Source organism: Neomonachus schauinslandi, chromosome 10, assembly GCF_002201575.2.
Source record: "Neomonachus schauinslandi chromosome 10, ASM220157v2, whole genome shotgun sequence".
Classification (NCBI taxonomy): domain Eukaryota; kingdom Metazoa; phylum Chordata; class Mammalia; order Carnivora; family Phocidae; genus Neomonachus; species Neomonachus schauinslandi.
Window position 1 is genome coordinate 119902694 of NC_058412.1, and position 18109 is coordinate 119920802.

General features: G+C 50.3%; 1 protein-coding gene across 1 annotated transcript in view; it reads right to left on the bottom strand.

The window, feature by feature from the left end:
• Positions 1 to 5902: 5902 nt before the first annotated feature.
• The window catches only part of CHD6 (chromodomain helicase DNA binding protein 6), a 201793-nt gene continuing 189586 nt past the window's right edge, over positions 5903 to 18109 (bottom strand). Inside the window, exons 34-37 of the mRNA XM_021688920.1 lie at positions 16905 to 17357; positions 14654 to 14845; positions 13523 to 13642; positions 5903 to 7123 (exon numbers count right to left, since the gene is read on the bottom strand). Coding sequence (XP_021544595.1) covers positions 6227 to 7123; positions 13523 to 13642; positions 14654 to 14845; positions 16905 to 17357 — 1662 coding nt within the window. The 3' untranslated portion in view covers positions 5903 to 6226. The remainder of the gene's footprint in view (positions 7124 to 13522; positions 13643 to 14653; positions 14846 to 16904; positions 17358 to 18109) is intronic.

Consider the following 18109-nt stretch of genomic DNA (forward strand, 5'->3'; position numbering starts at 1 on the left):
AGCATCTAATCTGTCCTCTGGTGCTCTCGAGGGGGAGGCGGCCCCTCAGGAGGCATGCCCTCAGTCCAGTGCTACTTTGAAGTCTGTTTTATCTTGAAAGCAGATGTCACAAAAATAAATACATCCATCCATCCATAAATAAATAATAAAAAAAGAAGTAGATGTCACTGGGATGCCTGGGTGGCTCAGTCGTTAAGCGTCTGCCTTCAGCTCAGGTCATGATCCCGGGGTCCTGGGATCGAGCCCCGCATCGGGCTCCCTGCTCGGCGGGAAGCCTGCTTCTCCCTCTCCCACTCCCCCTGCTTGTGTTCCCTCTCTTGCTGTGTCTCTCTCTGTCAAATAAATAAAATCTTTAAAAAAAAGGTAGATGTCACTCTTACAAACTACCGTATGAGTCATATTTATGCAAAACCATGTTCAAATAAATACAATATTCTGAACGACTCTGTTTTCGCACTGAATCTACGAATAAAACTGACCCTCTAGGACACGGGTCCGCCAACGATTTCTGTGCAGGGCCAGACAGTACATACTTTGGCTTTGCAGGCCAGGTGGTTCTGTGACGACTCCCAACAAGCCGCCACAGATGGGACAGAAAGGAGTGGGTGTGGCTGTGCTCCCAGCTCTGAAATTGGAATTTGGTATGATTTTCACGTGTCATGAAATAGCCTTCATCTTTTGATTTCTCCATTATTGAACAGCGTCAAGTGCACTCTCGGCCCGTGGGCTACGCAGAAACAGACGACGGCTGAGCTCTGTGGACTCCACGCTGGGCCAGGGTCGGGTCTGTGCTCCTGCTGTCAGACCCACCTCTGAATTCCAGCTGAAGGCAGGTGACAGCCTGCCTGAGCCTCGTCCTCATGTGGAGGACACGCTGTGGGATGAGCTCCCGCAGGTCAAGGCCAAGCACAGTGGGCAGAACTGATTGGGCAGCCAGGAGGCAGGCTGCCCTGGGCGGAGGGTCACAGCCGGGGCCCGGCGGGCAGGGCGCTGTGTCACCTCCCCCTTCCCAGGCAGGTCCTGCTGCACCCAGGGCAGTGGTGGTGGGCAATCCATGGACACCCTGAGGCAAGGGGTGAGCAGACTACACACCAACAAGCTGGATCAAAGCTCTCCCAGCTGGGATTTCTGGTCCTGCTTATGCAAACCTTGCAGCAGACATTCGGCCCCAGCCTTTAGAGATGGGTTGCTGTCATTGGCGAGTTGCCCCTCCTCTCAGCCCCGGACTACCCTCTGGCCCTTCTAGCTGAGAAGTTACACACCCCCTGCCCCTTCTTTCTAAGACTGGATGCTGCTTCTCACGTGGCCCCTCTCACCTGGGCAGGTGAGTCGGAGCCAAGAATGAGACTCCAAGAACACCCCTAGGCTAGCGCAGCCGGATGGGAAGGAGACCCCTTCCCCCGGGGTAACTGGCTCAGCGTGGCTGGCACCAGAATGGCCCCTTCCCCTGCTCATCATTCCTTTCACCCTATTTCCCAAAGCTGCCTTAGAGGGGTGGCTTGCTTCAAGCCTCAGACTAGATCCCGATCCCCTGCTCAGCTAATGGCTCTGAAATCTTCCTGGGTCCCCAAATCTCAGCTCTGCCAGGTACCGGCTGGGTGACTGGAATATTTCACCTCTCTGGGCCTCAGTGCTCTCATATGTAAATTGGGGATTTTTGAATTATCGAAGGGGTTGAGAATATGGCCACAAAGCTCTTAGAATAAGCCCCAACTCAAGGAAGTGCCTAGTAAATGTGCACTATTACATTGAGGGAGGTTATCAGAGAAAATACAGGATGGCTGGTTAAATTCAAACTCCAGATAAAAGTTTTTAGTAAGTACATACCAAATACTGCATGGGATATACTTATACCAAGAAAATCAGTGTATCAAATTAAAATTAACTGGGCGTCTTTTTTTCCCCCTCCATCTGGCAACTCTATACTCAAGGAGGCTCCACAGATCCAGGAGGATCTGGGGGCTTGGAGCAAGACCTTCCTTATCCTTGATTTCCCCACTACATCCTTGATTTGATTACCCTTTTCCCAGGGGACTGGTGCTCCTCCCCTCACCAGCTACTCAAAATCAGCAGACACACGACTCAGGTACAAGCCTAGTTTTCAGCACTGGACGTTGGTCATTGTCATCAACCCCATCAACAACCCTTTAGGTGCGAGTTAGACTTCTTCCTGCTCTACAGATGAGGAAACAGGCTTGGAGAAGGTGGGGACGTGGTCCGTCCACATCTCTCTCCCCTTTGCCTCCTCTCTCCATTTTGGGGGTCCCTTCATCCTCCGGCAAGGGCTGAGCCAGGACTGACAAGAGGACATCTCCACAGGGCCCATCTTCAGTCACGTCCAAACCGATCGCCCAGAACACCTCCCTCGCGGGGGCTGTACTTAGTTCACCCCTTTCCCTTTACTTCCCAGCTCACCCCACAGACCCCGCCGAATCTGCACTAGGAGCGGCATGAGCCCGAGTTCTGAGCAGCCATGGTCTGGAACCAAGCTGCTCATCACTGGGCTCAGTGAACCCCACTCTGACCCAAGAAAGAGCTCCTTCTCTGGTTTCCAGACCAGGCGAATGAACAGTAATTCTCGCAAGAAACCATTTTAAGGAATTTGCTATAAATCAATCAAGCATAAAGTTTTCCAGAGGGTGTGGCAAAACTGTCCCGTTTTCCCCGGTGCCCATTTTTCCGAGTGTCACTCAGTCACATCTGGTCTCCGAGGTTGAGGGGTCCCAGATGGGCATCACAAAGGCTGGCCTGTTCAACCTCAGGCTGGTGGGACCGAGGGCTCTAGCCCCAGCTCTGTCCTCTGTGATTGACGAGACAGCCTTGGAGCCTTCTGTTGGCTTTCATTTGGCAGCCTGGATGCCAGCGTCCCTCTACTCAGCAACCAAGACGCTCTGAAGACGAATGAGGTCACTTATGGCAAATACACACAAAACACCGCAACACCAGCCCGACGTACTCAACTAACTGCATTCCTCTGCCCTCGCAGAGGCAGAATCTACTGGGGCAGGCTCCGGGGTCAAGAGTGAAACCAAGCCTCTTTACTGCTCATTCTGCATAAATCATTACTCTGCCCGGAATGAGGGCTCCGCACATCTGGACTGGAGGTCTAGAAAGACTGTAGTACATCCTTACTTGAAACACTGTAGCAGAGGACTCTGAGGTCTTAGCGAACAACGCCTCAGGGATCCTCTGCGCCATTCAGCTGCCATCTAGGGACCCGACAAGGGCGGAACTGGTGGGTCTCCTGCCAGCCTCACTGATAACTTCACAGTCCTTCTGGGGCTCCAGAAGGCACGCTTCCCAAAGCTAAGGACCACCAAATCCTTAACAAGCCTTAAGGACTCCAGTTACCGAGGCATTCCTGTGTTTTCGAGCCTGTTCCGATCCCACGGAGGTACCCGCCCCCCCCCCCCACCGCGAAGTCCCAGGTGTGATTTGAGGAGGGGGGGGCTTCTAGAAAAGGGTTTAATAAAGTGGCGCAGTTGAGGCATCAGCTTTGAGCATTCAGGCCCCAAGGCTAGGAAGCAGGTACTTGGCTGTGCTCCCTTCTGTGGCATGTGTCTTAACCGGGTGTTCTGGTAGGTCAAGAGATCCGGTCAATCCATCCCCATGAATGAGTATTTAACAAGCCCCCAACAGTGTGTCCAGAACAAACTGGGCACCTCGGAAAGATCGTGGACTGCTGTGTGCACAGGATATATTCATACAAGGCCCAGGCAGCAAGAGACATCCAAGTGCCACTGAATTTGACTTTTAAAATTGTTTTTTTTTTTTTAAATCCAGGATCAAGACCACAGACAATTTATTATGTGAGACACGGGGTGAAGAATGACCAAGGAAAGTTATGGCTGTGAGTGACATGGAATTTAGATGAAAAGGCTCAAGTTTGCTGAAGAGAGTTTAAATTTGGCTTTTGCTCTTGGAAACGTCAAAATAATCATAAGAAGCACTTATGCCTTACAGAGCAAATAATCCACAGAGTGTCATTTTCATTTTGCAAACAGGGACACAATAGCAGTCAAATATAAGCCTAAACACCCAGAGAGTTAACATACAGGTTCGGTAAGATATAACAAGGGATTTAGCATGCTGGTGGGTTTTTAAATCAAATCCATATTGAACCCTGTGACCTACTGGAGGTTCTAAGTGGAACCTGGGGAAAGCAGCTTTTCCATACAAAACAACGACGACAACAAAGGGAAACCCAGACTCTGCTGGATGTCTATAATACTCATTTGCAGTAAGGCTTTCAAGATACATGAATTTTTATAGCATTTGTATTTTAAGGATTTAGGGCAAATACATTTTTTTTCTACTTGATAAAAAGAAAATTAGTACTTAAAAGGTTCAAAAATATATCGATTGACTGATTTTTTTTTTACATAAATAAATTATATTGATTTTTAGGATTTAACAGCTGAAAAAACCCTTTCTGCTTCCACTGGAGGCAAAACTGAACAAAATGTTAGTTAAATAGAGAGCAGCATTTCTAAGAAATCTGTTGTCAGCATTATAGACCATCTATGCTACAAAGATGTCATTAAATAGGATTTGCTCAATCACTGGATTCTTTCTTCATACTACTACGATCAGTTACAGAATTTCTGATTTTTATCTCTGATTCATAACGCCAGGACTCCACTGTTTGAAAATACATCTGGACTGATTTTTTTTTTTTTTTTCTGGTCACAATTTAACAGACTTCCTTGAGATGCTCATTTTAACATTTACATAATTTATAATCCCAAATGTATAAAAGACAATGACAAAAGCATCATAAATAAATAATGCAAACTGAAATAGTTATGTCAAACTTTTGGACCTTCTGATAAATTAGCAAAACTGTAACAGAAAAAGTAAAAAATACAGTAAATTGTGACAATACAAAGTGAAACCGATACTAGTTAACACTTCCAACATTTCCAACGGTCCTGCACAGCCCTGTGCCCCCAGAGTCCTGAACCATGAGCTTAATTCAAGTCTCAGAGTGTGAACTGTCGATAAAGAATAAGACCCTCCCGAGGGATGGAACACAAGTGGGAAGGGACAGAAAGTGGGATGAGGGCCCCTCAGGCAGGGGCTTCCCGAGTGAGGAAGAAGGGAAAAGGATGTTAACTTGCAACCGTCTCGGCTAACGTGATTTGGAATCTGGGTCCAACTGCAAAATGGAAACCGAAGAGAGAAAAAAACGGAGAGGAGAAACAAACGTTCACAGTCGTTTTATAAAAGGTGGCGCACACATGTTCTGACAACCTCAAATAATTCTGACGAAGGGACTAGCAAGGTGTAAAAGTGTTGAGTGACGAGACTCTCCCAGGCTCCAGAAGGAGCCTTATTCTTGGTGAAGGGAAGCACAAGGTAAAAACCCGTTAGGGCCCTGGTAGCGGCCGGAGAGATTGAGAACGAGGTGAGCAGATGGCAGCCGTGTGCTTATGAGCAGCGTGCGGCCCCACGGAGGGTGAACCCCTTGCCCGCCCCCACTGCCGGCAGGAAATCCGGGTGTGTAAAGCTTTTTCATACTGAGAGTGATCCTTTAACTTGGGGGAGAGAGCACACACATGTATAAAATAATGCCTAGTCAGTATTTCTTCTTGCCGCGCGTGTCTGAAAAACCATGAAGGGGGATGTCCTGTTACTACCAGTAAGGTTTTGTTTTATAAAGAAATGAATATATATGCATTTTCAACCATTATATACTTCTGTCTATACTATTCATTTAGTCATCATGATAAAATAGGGAAATATTTGAACTAAAAAATATGCACCAGCACTTCCTTTTTCTGTGCTTTTTGGTTTCCCCATTACATGCTTCCCATTCAACACAGCTCATGGAAAAAAAGAGCTCCTCATGGTCTCTGTTCTTCGGCCCTTTGATGGTAAATCCCTAGACAGCTTTCTTTTGCCATTGTCCCTCCTCAAATAAGGGGGAAACTTGGAGAAGTGGGGGCGGGGCATGTCACCAAGTGCTGTATCAGCTACGGCTGCTGGAATGAACCACTGGGTAACAGAATGAGCATTTGGTGCCTCCTACACTGGGTCGACGACACAGCTAACGAAGTGGCAAGACCCTGCGACTATTAACATCTGTGACCACAGTTCTCAGAAAATTAGGTAGGTAATATTACTTATGGAAACACAGGTTCTTATGAAGGTGAAGTGAGGAAGTAACAAACCTTTATGGGATAAGAAACTTACAAGTCACAATCATTTCTTAAATGAAAAAGTTCTAATTGGTGTCACTGTTAGAGTCTTTGAGGCCCCCTTCCCTGGCCTGGGCTGCATGTTCTCTGTCTGGGGGCCCGGGGGTCCTGGATTCGGGGCAGTTCTGATCGCTGCCTGGCTCCTTTTCGGACCCGGGAGCGGGCTCGGGGTTGGGGTTCAGGCTGTCCCCTTTTGTTTTCTTCTTCTTCCTCTTCTGGCTCTCCAGACCTGTAACTTCCGAGTGTCTGGCCTGCTGCACTGCGGGCAGAGCCATGCCCATGCCAGGGGAGAGAAACATGGATGGGTAAATGAGTCCAGGAGACACTCCTGGGATGAGAAATGGGTTAAAAGCCACAGGACTACTGGTGGTTATTGCAGGTTCGGACTGATCAGAAAATGGACCAGGACCAGGCTTGTCTTCAGCCAATGTGTCCGACTTTACATCATGGCTACTTGGCTTGTCCTCTACAGTCTTTTCGGGCGCCGATGGACCACTTTTTGTTGTGCTTGACAAAGGCGCTGGAGCGGTGGAGGTGCAGGTGGTCGCCATGGGGGCGTTGAGGAGGCCCCCGAGGCCAAACATCTGGGGCACCGCAGCCATTCCTGGCAGCACCATGGGCAGCATGCTCAGGGTGCTTCTGGACTCTTCCCCTGCGGGCACGGCAGCAAAGCCCGCGGGCAGCCCCACCAGGCCCGTGAGGGGGATGCCCGGCATGTTTCTCATGTTCTGGAGCCCTACCAGGTCCATCCCAGCGATCAGTCCGTTCATGAACAATGGCCCCATCCCCGAGGGAGAGTCCGCCGCGAGGGCAGGAGGCTTCAGGAGCTCGCTCCGAGGCCGCCGCCCCCTTCTGCGGGGGCCCGCATCTCGAAGAACAGGCTCGGCCAGGGTGTGATTGAACTTGTTTTCTGGGAGAAACCCCTGAAAAAGGACAAAGAAACAGAAAAGGCTGAAGGTTACTGGATGGCGGGTGATGGGCTGGGGAGGAAGACCAGGCTTCTGCACTGGCCTGTCCTGTCCCGGCCACACGAAGGTCCCGAGTGGGGGCCCCCTGCCTACCTGCCTTGCCAGCTCTCACCTGACCGTCTGAAGTCACTCTCTCAGAGGCCGAGAGCCACCAACCACCACATGCAGGCAGCATCGTCCTGGAGAAACTTGTCAGAGCGCTGGGAGCTAGAGCCCCGCTAAGGACACCCACGTCTTAGTTGAGACTTGTGGCTGTGAACCCTTGACCAAACCGAGCATTCATCTTCATCAAGACACGGGAAGGTTTTCAACAGAAGCTGGGAGACAGGGCTTTGCAGCAGTGGGACCTGAATCTTGGTCCTGACCCCATAACTAGCTATGGGACTTGGGCCCCATCAGTTAGCCTCTCAGAGCTCTGGTTGGAAAGGACATGACACCTATCTGGCAGTTACCGAAAACGAAGTGTACAAGACCTTACCCGGTCCACGGGAAGAAGTGCTCGCCGAAGGGAGGTTGGTAACTGTGCGCACCCCACTCCCTCTGGGTCCTAAGCTCCTGGAGGACAACCACTCAGACACCGAACAGGGTGTCTACTGCGCGCCGAGGGCACAAGGGCACTCCTGAATGGTGCCGGGGAAATGCATCACAGTAAGTGACGTGCTGGGTTCCCTTAAGGGAGATCACCTAGTTTTGCTCTCATCAGAGGGCTGTGTTGGGCCCGTTTTCCCGCCTGTCCCTTTCCCGGGGACGGGCCCCTGCACAGAAGCAGGAGGTGGGAGGGCCCAGCAAGGCTAAGACCTCCAGGGCTAAGTGCCACGCGGCCTGAACTGTGACCGCGCTTGGGGTGCACGGCCAGGCTGGCTCGCGGGTCACCGGCACTGCGCATGCGCACACTGCACCCCCGCCTCCTTGGACGGCTCGCTAGAGTCCGGGAGCCTGCCGCTTCCCCGGCATCAGTGAGCCGCAGGCCGCGGGGCGGAGGGAGCGCGCCAGCCTGGCAGTGGGCTTGCTGCAGCCTACTCGCTCCTTCCCTGGTGCCTGTGGCTCAGGAGCCCTGCGGGGCCACGAGGATGCACCAGCACAAGCTGGAGAGCCTGCTCCGCCAGAGCTTACCGCCTGCTTGTGGGGAGAGAATGAAACCACCGCTGCAATCACAATGCCTCTAACTCTGAATCTGCTTCCAAAATGGCATGAATAATCTATCAAGAGAAATGTTTTCCCCAGAGAAAGGGCGTGACTTCTCTCGGGACCGTGCCCGAAAGCCCCGCCCCCTCTCCTTTCCACGGCCTCCACTCCGCCCTGCTGTCATTCGGCTCATCAAGGAGGTGTGTGTCCACGGCGTCCGAGGCGCACTATCCTAACACCGCTGTTGTGCACTCTCGGTCTTCTTTGTACAGAGGACCATAAAGAAAAAGCCCTTCCCTGTGGATCCCTGAAGTCCTCTCTCCTCCTCCTCACTGTTCCTGTTACAAAGCTGCTGTTAATTCTACCACCTTCCCTTTGATCACAGCAATGGTGAGGCCCAAGATGTTCAGAGTGGCCACGGGGGATCCATAACCCTGGGTTTGCACGTCCCCATCGGGGCTGGAATGCGGAAACGGGGACGGGCCCCTGCACAGAAGCAGGAGCTGGGAGGGCCCAGCAGTGAGGCTGCCGGCGCTGCTGACGCTGGAGCCCATGCTTCCCTACAGCTGCGTCTGCTGCCTTTTCAGGATTCTCCGCCGTTTGTATCAACGCCTTCCCTCCCTGCAAGTCTGGAGCAGGGAGCGGGGATGTGGCAAGACACAGCTGAGACTCCACCAGCTTACTCAGAGGCTCAGACGCAGGGACCCAGCTGCAGTCCTTAACGGAGCATACTTGGAGCCAGAAGGCAGGTGCAGGTCACACCAAGAGACTGCCGAAGGGCCCGAAAAACACTTTTATTAGGGCCGGAGTGCTAAAGGAGACAGGAAGTCAGGGAGTCTACAGATACTTAAGGGCTGAGACTGGCAGCCAAGCCTGAGAACAGGTTAAGAGTTGGCTCTTCACACCCTTCCTAAGTACTCCCACTTTGGACTTTAATCCAGGAGCTCTGGCATCTCCATTCAGCTCACGGCCTCTCTTCTTCCTGTTAAAGAAGTCTAATCCCTAGAATCCAACACATCTCTGCTCAAAGGGGCAGCGGTAGGATGGGGCTGGTGGGTAACATGGGTTCAGGCTCTCTGTGAGCACACGTGGGGTGGCAGCTGGGAAGGGAAGCATGGGGCCCACGCTCGTGGCAGCCTGGGCAGTATGGGAAACTGGCAACCGGTGGCCATCATAGAGCGGGGGTGGGGAAAGGAACAGCAGCGGCAGCAAGGACAGCACCACTCAATGTGCTTTTACCCTGGGTCAGGCAGATGCCAAGGGCTCCATCTGCATTATCTCAATTAGCGATCCCACCAACCCCATGGAGTCAGTACAACCATCACAGCCATTTTATAAAGAATTTAAAGATTTGTGGACACGTGAAAAACGAGTATTTGAATGTTCCCAAGTCCCCAAGAATTATGTCATTTTTGAAGCTCTCTATCTGTCCCTCAATGTTCTAAAGAATACTCAAGAAAAACCAGATCATGGGCAAAAAGCTTTATGATGGTCGACTCTAAGAAAACTCTTCTCAAAAAGCCTTGGTTTAGAATAGCAGACTGGGGGGACATGTGATTCTGTCATGTTTTGTGCCCATTGTTTCTCACAAAGTGAGAGAAGGAGGAATCTGCCCCGGGGCACAGCTGCGCAGGGAAGAGCAGACGCTGTGTCGCACCACACCACATGGGATGGCGCCTGCTCTTCGCGGGACAGCCGCTCACTCTGGCTCTGGGGATGATCACTTCGGGAGAACTTCCTGCCTGGTTCCTATTTCTGAAGAGAGAGTAGGACTTGATGGACTGGGGCCAGATTAAAAGCAGAACTTCTGATGCGCACCACCTCAGCCCAGGGCCCCAGCCAGGGGAGCCCCAACAGGACCACTGGGCTTTTCCAACACCTCTTCCCTGTAGCCCACCCACAGCCAAGAGCCAGGGAAAGGTGCCGAGGTGTGTCTTTTTCCTTTATACCCACAAAGTTCCTTCATAACTCTCCAGTGGGGAGGGTGTGTTTAGAAGTCTTTCTGTTGGGAAGCAAACCCAGGGCTTGATGAACAATGCCTCTATCTTCTTTTCAAACATCTTGCTATAAATCAGATGTTCTTTAACATACTTTGAGTTCATCAGGGCATCTAGGGCTAGATTGCTCATCAAGACCAGCCTGCATCCCGCAGGAATCTTTGACATACTCCTCAGGTATCAGGACGTCCAGAAGCATCCCTTTCCTGCCCTTATTGTGAGCCTCTGATGTAGAGTGCTGAGCCCTCTCAGAACCGGGAACCTGCCAAGGAGGCATTCAGATTGGAAGAGCAGCAGCGGAAAGGTCCCGGGGGTAAAGGGAATAGCTCCTCATCTACAGCAACACCAAGAGGGGTGCTGGCAGAGGAAGTCGGATCTTACCACTTCCTGTGGGAGCAAGAGTCCCTCTAGCCGCTCAGCTGCTGCCCACCCCATCAGGTGCCCCTCCCAGCAGCTCAGCGACCACACACAGCGGCCAAGTTGGGATTTGGCAGCTCTCCCTCCTGGTAATTATACCCTGAGAGCAAACCTGCTTCCTCTTCCAGGAGAAGCCTGGGGAGAGGGCAAGGAGAGCAAGGAAAAGGAGAGTCAGATGTTAAGCAACACTGGAGGCAAATCTGCTTTTCCAGATGATTACATGGGCATTCCAACTCAAGAAGACATCTTCACCAACACAGGGTAGCATTTATTCCAAAGCCTATGGATTCCAGCTCTCAAACTTAACTCCTGGATAGAGGTAGAGAAGAAGGTGCTGACCAAAACTTCCCTACTCTTCCCAGGAAGGCTAGGAGATTTAGCCAACAAACATTCACTGAGTGAAGAGAGACCTAACAACCAAAGAAGGAGGTGTGTGTGGTAATGAAGTCAAAATTCCTAAACACAAAATAAAACAAAAACTAGCTTTTCTAAAAGACATTTTTTCGGGGGTGCCTGAGTGGCTCAGTCCATTGAGCATCTGCCTTTGGCTTGGGTCATGACCCTGGAGTCCCAGGACTGAGCCCCATGTCAGGCTTGGAGCTGCTTCTCCCTCTGCTCCTCCCCTCTTCTCAAGCTCTCTCTCTCACTCGCTCACTCTCTCAAATGAATAAAATCTTAAAAAAAAAAAAGACATTTTTGGGACAACTGGGGAAATCTGAATGTGGACTAAATATTAAATATTGTTAATATTCCCATGTGTGATAATGGTAATAGTTATGTAGGAAAATATTCTTAGGAGGCACACACTGAAGTATTTAGGGGTGACGGGTCATCTCTGCAAGTTACTGTCCAATGGCTCAACAAGAAACAAACAAAAAACCTACACACACATCTATGAAACAAATGTAACTTCCATCCACATGTGCACGTGCCCACACACATCTCACGAGCGACCACTATGTACTGGCCGTCCTGGAAGCTGAGTCCCACAGCCTCACTCTAGCCCGTGGAGCTCACCCAGCTGAGCCACAGCACATGCAGCAGAAGGGGCTGAGGGAAGGAAGAGGTTTCTTGATCTGAATCTGTTTCCAGAAGCGGGGGGGGGGGGGGGGGGGGGTGTCTCCATGGGAGAACGAGCGGAGCATACCCGACAGGGCTCCTGTCCCAGCAGGAGCTGTGGGAGACGGGTCCTCCTGGAATCAAGCAGAGTGTTGCGGTCTGGGCCGTGCTGGCTCTTCCCCACTGGGGAGGCCGGGCAGCCCTGAGGACCAGGTGGACAAGGGCTTCCTCATCTTGCCTTACTGCAGGACAAGGGCCTCCGAGGCAGGGACTGTGTTTATTTAACAAAGGAGAGAAAGTGCATCTCTGGTAAAAGGCTGGCTTGCAAGAACAGCTTAGAAATGGGTTTTCTGGCAAGGGATCAGCGTCTATAGGAAAGTGAACATTAATTTCCAGAGAACATGAGGGAAATTGTTAGACATGTAGAAAGGAGGAGGAAACCATGTGGTTTTTCTGACATGTCTCTACAGCAAGAGCTCAGAGGCAACAACAAAGCAAGGACCGGAGTCTCTCCTGGATGACTTTTACGTGACAGCGTGTGCGGAAACGCGGGGAGAAGGTGGGCAGGCGGCCTGAGGGCTGGAGAAAGTGAGTCGGGCTAAGGACTACAGCTGCATCAGTGTGCACAGCATAAGCGGGTCTAGGAAAAGGGGTGGTAGAGACACTCTCTGACAATAAAGCAAGAGAGGGGCAAAAGGGCAGCTTTTCCAGTGTGATGAGCTTCCTAACAAGCAGCCAACCTTGGGACGGGGTCCCGGCCCCATTCCTGGAGTGGCTGTGGTGGGGGATGGAGATGAGGGAGAGCAGTTTTGTCTGCAGAGCTGCTAGAACAATCCACTAGGTGACAACATCAGTCACAGACTCCTTGAAAACATTAACAACTTTCTTCTGCAAAAGGAGCAAATGACTAGGGTGGGTGGTCTTCTGGAGCTGAAAAAGAAATCACATCCAGGCAGTCCCACTAAGAGGGGGATTCACACCCAAGGAAATCTGCAGCTGGCAGAGCCTCGAAGAGAAGGCATTCAGGAAAGCCTGTGCATTTAGGGGGGCAACCCGAGAAGAACAGATGCCCACGAGGCTCTTCAGAGGCTCCCTGTTTGGGGAGGACGCACTTTTAGGAGGTTAAAAGCACATTTACGTATAATTTGCCCAAGCCTGACACATTTTCAGGTTGAAATGTTATTACTGCCCCCTAGAGGTTATGACTTTTCTATTCCAAATCTGTCCTCCTCTGTGAACTATAATTAACTCAGATGCGTTGGACTACAACTATTTCACAGATGTCTTTTGAAGTCTCTTCCAGGCTCAGGATTCTATATGAGGAGAAGGGCGGTGCTTGGAGTCAGCTGTTTTTCATTGCCAGTGAGGATGGGACTAGGAGGAAATGTCTTAAATGGAAATTTCCAATAATGACATTTGTTAACTCTAGAAACAGACTCCTGATAGGGGTTCAGGTATATTTCCCTGAACTCTCTACACTGTAATGGGATGGCGGGTGGGCGGCAGATACCAGGTTTTGGAAATGGTTTAAGTACAAATTTAAACCAAAAGTTTTGGTGGTAAAGGTTGAAAACAAATGACTACGGGAAGTCCTACTGCTGCTCAAGAGGCCCCAGTACCAGTTAATGCTCCTTATCAACTTCCCGTGCTGGCCTCTGTCCTCTGAGAAGACATAGTCTGGCTCTCCACTTCCCAGCTGGAGCTTTCCCTGAGTCTGCAAGGCTTGGCTTCACTGGGACACGTCCCTCTTCCTTACCCTTAGTCCTGGCTCCTTGGGGACAGCGGGAACCCTCTCTTCCCCACTCAGGGAGTTGACGTCTAATTTTCCAGGTTCCTTACAGCGTGGCCTCCTCTGCTTTGGTTTGTCTGAAAAATTCTAGGAGGCAAATGGAAACCAACATTACAAAACATCCTGTCACAGATTCTTCTGATGAGGGTGGTGCTTTTCAGCTAGTTTTGCTCTTCTCTCATTAATGGCCCTCCGTACAGGACCCCGTCAGGTTAGGTTGACGAAGGACAGTGCTACTGGGCCCTGACCTAGGTTTTCTTTAAACAATGGCATTCCTGCAGCAAGCTAGAGAACAGGTTGTGTGGGCCCCTTGGGTCAGACTGGAGCTGGCCCAGCGGTCTCTCAGTGTACTGCTTACTCCCTGGCCTTCTTCTCCTCCTCATTCCCCAGATTCTCTCTCTGCTGCTACCTATCTGGCAGGCTTTGTCTCTCTTTGGAGGGTATGCATCTGTGAATGCGTTCTCCTCCTCTTCTTCTGAGCTCTCTACCTCCACATCTTATTAGTTAGATGTACCCAGGACAAAGATGGTGGTGGGGTAGGTGAGCACATGAGAAAAGAAACACCAAGAAGAGACATCAGTGCTGAGGAGCCCTCTTCTACAGATTTCTAATCTGAAGGATCTCGGGCAAAGGCAGTAAGAGGACTTGAAGGAAGAGTTGCAAAGGTGTAACTCAAACTAAGAACAGACACCCTTCCCTACAAAGCGGTAATGTATTAACTTGGAAAGAATACACAGAACACATGCCCGAAGTGGTAGTGTTTATGCAAACTAAAGATTTCTCTGTGCACTTAGGATCTTGTGTGGTAATTCGGGGGGGGGGTGGTGGTGGTAAGGGGGCTGAGCTTAGGAAAGTCCTGCCCTCATAAGATTTTACACAACTTGGCACCGCATTCTGACATGGGCTGTAATTTCTGTTACTAGAAAACTTCATCACAATTTAAACTTAAAGACAAAAACCCAAACTTGAAAATGATGTTCTCTGTTGATGCAGATCTCTGTCAAATTTCCTGGCCTCCCCGAGCACGCTCCTTAGCAAACACAGCAGCAAGTCAGCAGGAAGGAAATGGCAGTGTCAGGTAGCACGGACAATACTTACTGCTCCAAAACCGGGAACCTCTAAGGAGTAGTCGGCCTGCTGCCTCAGCCAGTCAAGCAGACTCTTGCTGGGAATGGCTTTCTCCGCCTGGCTGCCGGCTGCTGGGGCTGGCTCGGGGGCCGAAGTGGCAGCCACTGGCCCTTCAGGGTGTGAGGTGTTCAGGTGGGCCTGCCCTGGGTCTTCATGGACTTCCTGGACGAAAGAGAAACAAGTATGTGCAGTTAAGCATGACAGAATGAAAACCAGTTTCTGAAAGGAAAACATATTCTCTGTATCTTCCCATCCGTTTCCACCTGAGTATTACTATGCTGGGGTACTTGAGTAAGAATCCTTCACACTAGGGGGCGCCTGGTTGGCTCAGTCGTTGGGTGTCTGCCTTCGGCTCAGGTCGTGATCCCAGGGTCCTGGGATCAAGCCCTGCATCCGGCTCCCTGCTCTACAGGAAGCCTGCTTCTCCCTCTCCCACTCCCCCCTGCTTGTGTTCCCTCTCTCGCTTTGTTTCTGTCAAATAAATAAATAAAATCTTTAAAAAATAAAGAATCCTGGGCGCCTGGGTGGCTCAGTCGGTTAAGCGACTGCCTTCGGCTCAGGTCATGATCCTGGAGTCCCAGGATCGAGTCCCGCATCGGGCTCCCTGCTCGGCAGGGAGTCTGCTTCTCCCTCTGACCCTCCTCCCTCTCATGCTCTCTGTCTCTCATTCTCTCTCTCTCAAATAAATAAAATCTTAAAAAAAAAAAAAAAAAATTTATAAAAAATAAAGAATCCTTCACACTACTGACCCACACATGGGCTCCTGCATGTGTTGGCATTCCCTCTACCTGATGCTCCTCTCCCCTTCTTGTCTACTTGGTGACCTTTAATTCCATCTTGTCTGCTCAAGTTGTGTTACCTCCTTTGTCACCGTCACGGACAGTTCCAGGCCACTCCACTCCCTGCACACCGCCCCCCCGCCCCGTTCACAGATTTTCCAACACCAGGAAATGCCACACTGCAATATACTTACCTGTCTCTCCCTCTATAGGTGGAATGCCTGTCTTACTCATCTCTGTATTCCCAATGCCTATGACAGGGTCTACAAAGTACAATGTGGTGCTAAATAAATGTCTGCATAATACATTTTTAAAAATACTCTATGATCGCTATGGAGAAACTATGGCTTTGCACTTCTAAAAAACGAGACAACTGTCTTAAAAGCTTGCAGGATTGGGAAGGGAAAGAACCTGTCACTTCAGCCTCCCAAATTATATAGGAAGTCTAAGAGGAAGACAAAACTTTTAAAATATACCAAACAACAGAGCTTAATAATAAAGCTCTTAGGTGCCAGCGAACAAAGTCTTTGGTTTGGTTCCCTGACCTGCCACTTTACTGGATAATCTTGGGCAAATTATTCAATGCTTATTAGCCTCAGTTTCCTCATCTATAAAACTGGAGTAATAACAACACCTTCACAGAGTTGTGAAGATCAAATAGGACAGTCACACTAAAACCTGAACACAGTGCCTGGCACATGTCAAGCACTCAATGAATACTGGTTATTATTATTCCTTTTAAAATAAGAAAACATGAAATGTGATTCCTGTTTTGGAGCTTGAAATTCAATAAATGAGAAAAAACAAAACACAAAGGGAAGTCAGCTGTCTTTGACACATGAAGCAAAGTCTAAGGGGATCTCTCTTGGCCAGGCATACAGCTTCTAACCTTGTCTGTTGTTTACAATGATCTCCTCTGGGTTGAGGGCATCTTGGTGTGATGCTGGTGAAGCCCTCTGGGGGAGATGCTACAGGCCCACTTCATAGGGGAGCACAGTGAGGCACGGTGGCATGCCCCATGTAGCCCAGAAGGTCAAGTCGTAGAGCCAGGATCAACATTCAGGATCCTGACCCCTGTTCCTTCTCCTGAACCCCAGCTCCCGGAAAACCCACTAACCCCGAGTACCACCGCCACAAACCCAACCTGCTGCTTTGCTTTACTCAATCACCAGCAGTTCTTCCGAAACACTGGAGGGTCTGGGCTGTTTGTATTTGGCAAGACCCCTGGCTCATATCTTCAGGTTGCATGCAGGTGAAGGGCCTGTAATGGATTAAACTTGTTTCTAGAAAAGACTGAGGGCAACTTATAACAAGAGAAACTAAGTAGGACATTTGAAATAGGGATAAAAGAGCCACAGATTAAAAAATCGTGTGTCTGAGGAAAGGTTTATTACTCAGAGTGGAAAGGTCAGGGTTTTTACCTAATGGTCTCATATACCCACCAAGATTCCTGCCTGAAGTGTCTGCTCCTTCAAAAAGATGAGGTCCATCCCTCCTTCAACATGTTTCCGTCTCCCCCTCCGCCTCCTTGTGGCAGCGTCATCTCTTCTGAGGCTTCCATTGACAATCTGTCCCGTCACTGGATGGATCAGGCCAGCTTGCAGAATCCCAGACAAGTCCATGCCAAGAGCTCCTTGAAGTGAACCGATAGCCCCGATCTTAGGGGTGCTGGCGCTCACTGGGAAAGGAGACGTGGCTCCCGGGGACCCCTCTGACGTGCAGGAGAGATCTATTGCGGATTCCCCGTGCCAGCCATTGAGGACGATGGGGGGGTGCCCGTGGGTAGCAGAGAACTGTTCCAGGCTCCGGGCCTTTGCATCCCTCTCCACCTCAAACTCGTAGGGACGTCTGTGCTTCTGGTCATCCTTTGTGAATACTGGAGCCAGGAAGGTCTCCTGCAAACACACACATGGAGGTTTGAATGCCACTTTTGTGGCTGAACGGCAGCTCCTTCTCCAGCCCGGACTTCCTCGGGCCTGGCAGGATTCCTAATCAATTCTTAGACGTTTTTCCACTCAAGCCTTCTCAAACTTTAGCACCAAATAACCTGGATAGTTTGTTTTTTAAAAGATTTTATTTATTTGAGAGAGGGGAAGAGCATGAGTGATGGGCAGGCAGAGGTAGAGGGAGAAGCAGGCTCCCCGCTGAGTGGGGAGCCCGATGTGGGGCTCCATCCCGGGACCCTGGGATCATGACCTGAGCCGAAGGCAGATGCTTAACCGACTGAGCCACCGAGGTGCCCTCACCTGGATAGCTTCTTAAAATGTCAATCCCACTTCAGTGGGCCTGAGACTCTGTGTGCCTAACAGGTTTCCAGGTGCTGCTAACGCTGCTGGTCCAGGAAGTACCCCTGGAGTTGCAAGACTGTAATCCAGGGAATCAACCTCAGATGTACATCAGAATCCATTGGAAAAATTTTAAAAAGGCAGCGTGCTAACAATGTACCTCAAATTAAACTTGAGTTATAAGCCTGAGTTTATAAAACCCATTCCCGGATTTCCCTAATTTCTATCAGCTGCCATCATTCTCACGGTCTTCCAAGTACGGAACACACTGATCCATTCACGCCTCCCTCTCCTAGTATGTTTATTAGTCATCAGGTCATGCCTGCCAACATCTGCCCCTTTCCCTTTGTTTGTACCCACTC